At 44.4% G+C, this 2,313-nt stretch overlaps 1 protein-coding gene across 1 annotated transcript in view; it reads right to left on the bottom strand.

Annotated features, from left to right (window-relative positions):
* Positions 1–1,497, bottom strand: part of LOC105619188 (sodium/hydrogen exchanger 3) — a 19,708-nt gene extending 18,211 nt beyond the window's left edge. Inside the window, exon 1 of the mRNA XM_012200717.1 lies at positions 1,008–1,497. Within this exon, the coding sequence (XP_012056107.1) occupies positions 1,008–1,497 (490 nt within the window). The remainder of the gene's footprint in view (positions 1–1,007) is intronic.
* Between the last annotated feature and the right edge of the window lie 816 nt (positions 1,498–2,313).

Raw genomic sequence — 2,313 nt, 5'->3', positions numbered from 1 at the left:
GAGAGAGAGGGGGAGAGGGAGAGATTGTTAAGACACGAATTTTTACCCGATATTTTCAGTACAATAACAACTTTTTTGGTTCGCATTCGCCCATGTATTATTTATTCGCGAGAATTATTAAAAACAAATAACGAGAAAAGGTAATGAGCCTTGCATAGCATAACGAGTGTTGCCGGCTTTCAATGACATTTGCCAGGTTTTGTTACGTAAGCAAATGGAAAACTATAGGTGCGCTAATGTATTCATCGAAAAGCGTCTGCTATCATGAAAATTGATGCAGCCTGATGTGCACAAGCGAATAACAAAATTGCGACAGATGTTTTTGGTTAACAATAGAGGCAAAGAGAGTGTGTTCGTAATATGACAATTTTCAAATAACATGTTGTCTATCGTAATATTTGAAATGATCATATTACGTACATTGTATTGTTTAACTGTTTCCAATTTTGTCGAGCATGTTATTACAAGTTAAAACGGTTAATTATACGTATAATGGATATGGCATAAAAGATATTTTCAGAAAAAATATTTTCAGAATATTTTGTCTCTTAAAAACCTTTATATTCTTTTCTCTTCATTAAGAAACAAAGCTCAAATTAAATTTATAACAACAAGTAACACTTGCGTATATGACTTGAATTTTTTTTGTACTTTTAGATATAAGTCTTATAAAGGATGACTCTTAAGTACATTGGCAAATACTCATTTGTTGCAAGTATCTCGAAAGAAGATAGAGTCACGAGATATTTGTTTTCTTGGACGAATATCGGATCATTCAAGAGTATACTTGATTTATCGCAATATTTATGTTGCATGTGTCATATCTATCTGTCATTTTTCTATAATAAATTCATTCTTAAACATTGCAAAAAGATTGTTGTTTACATTAAACGATACTTCAGAAAAACCGAGATCTCACGCCTACACGTATCCTGTCTCGAAGACAACAACAGGAAGAGGAAAGAAAAAAAAAAGAATAAATTAAGATCAACTTTCTCAGCACTTACCGATTTTCGCGATGCTGGCGAAGAAGATCCAAATCCCGATAAGAAAGGGCGTTTCGACGCGCGTGAACTCTACGCTGACGATGCGATATTCCGGTTTCGGCGAATGTTCGTTGCCACTCGAGGAGTCGCCGACTGCGATGTCGTCGCCAGAGCGCGCCGAGGCGAGCTGCGATTCCTTAGGGATATTCCGTTGTCCGGCATCGTCGTTGCTGGCCGACGAGAGGCTGCGCAAGGTATCATCGTTCGGCAAGGCCGAGCGGATCACCGGGCCCATGGGCCCGAAGCCTAGGCCCGGATAAGCACCGTATGGATCGCCGTGGAAGTCACCGGCGTCGATCTGTGGTCCGTGCGATGCGGGATGCTTCTCGGCCGGGATCCGTTCCGCGGATCCCAGGTCGTGGAAAGGCGCGAAATTGGCGCGGCCGCATCCCGGATAACAGAGAACCACGAGGAGGAGCGCAGGGATGATCATCGGGGCGAGGCGATCCATGACGCACCACCCGACGTGGCGCGACGACGACGACGACGACGATGCTTCTGCCGTGGACGATCCACGCTGTCGTCCGCGTTCGTCCGTCGCCGGTGAGTCACTACTTTTATTCGTTGTACCATCAGAAGAGGACCGCCACGACGACGAGCACGTTCGCACGTGCTGCGAAGCTCCCCGCGATTGAGACTCCCCTGATCTCTTTGTAGCAGCAATAGGGGCGGTTTATTCGATGACGTCCTACCCTCCGAGTGCAATCAGACACCGTCAAGTCTCTATAACGTTATCGTCCCACGGGTCACGTACTACAGCATACACCGATCTACGATGATTGAGCGATTTCGAAAGCCTTCTTCTGTCAGGAAAATTCCTCTCTTGCACATTCCCCTCCCTGTTTATTCCCGAACTATTTATTTTCTCAGTGATAATTATCTAATTCTCTTCTTACGGTTTCGCGTATCTGAATTTCGCTAAAGCAGCTTCGATGTTCATCTTTGTAATGACATCGTACAAATGTAACATTCTCGAGGAAAACAAAGGCAAATTGTTTCAATGTGGACATCAACCGGCTCAGCGTGAGAACTGGATGGACCCAGTTCCAAGTCCGGAATAATCCGGCTACTATGATCCGAAATGAGGGATAACAAGTGTCGCGGTAATAAATCGCTAAAACGTCAAACCAATAATTAAACGTGACTCATACCGCTTTGGCGTCGAGACGTGGCGCGCTACAATGACAGCTGCTGCTGGAAGCCCATGTCCCTCGCGTGAAGTATCGAGAGATGCTGCCGGAAGAATATCTTTCTGTTAGGAATGCTC

Source organism: Atta cephalotes (genome assembly GCF_000143395.1).
Source record: "Atta cephalotes unplaced genomic scaffold scaffold00002, whole genome shotgun sequence".
NCBI lineage: Eukaryota > Metazoa > Arthropoda > Insecta > Hymenoptera > Formicidae > Atta > Atta cephalotes.
The sequence above is the reverse complement of the archived record's forward strand: the minus strand, read 5'-3'. Positions and strand labels throughout refer to the sequence as shown.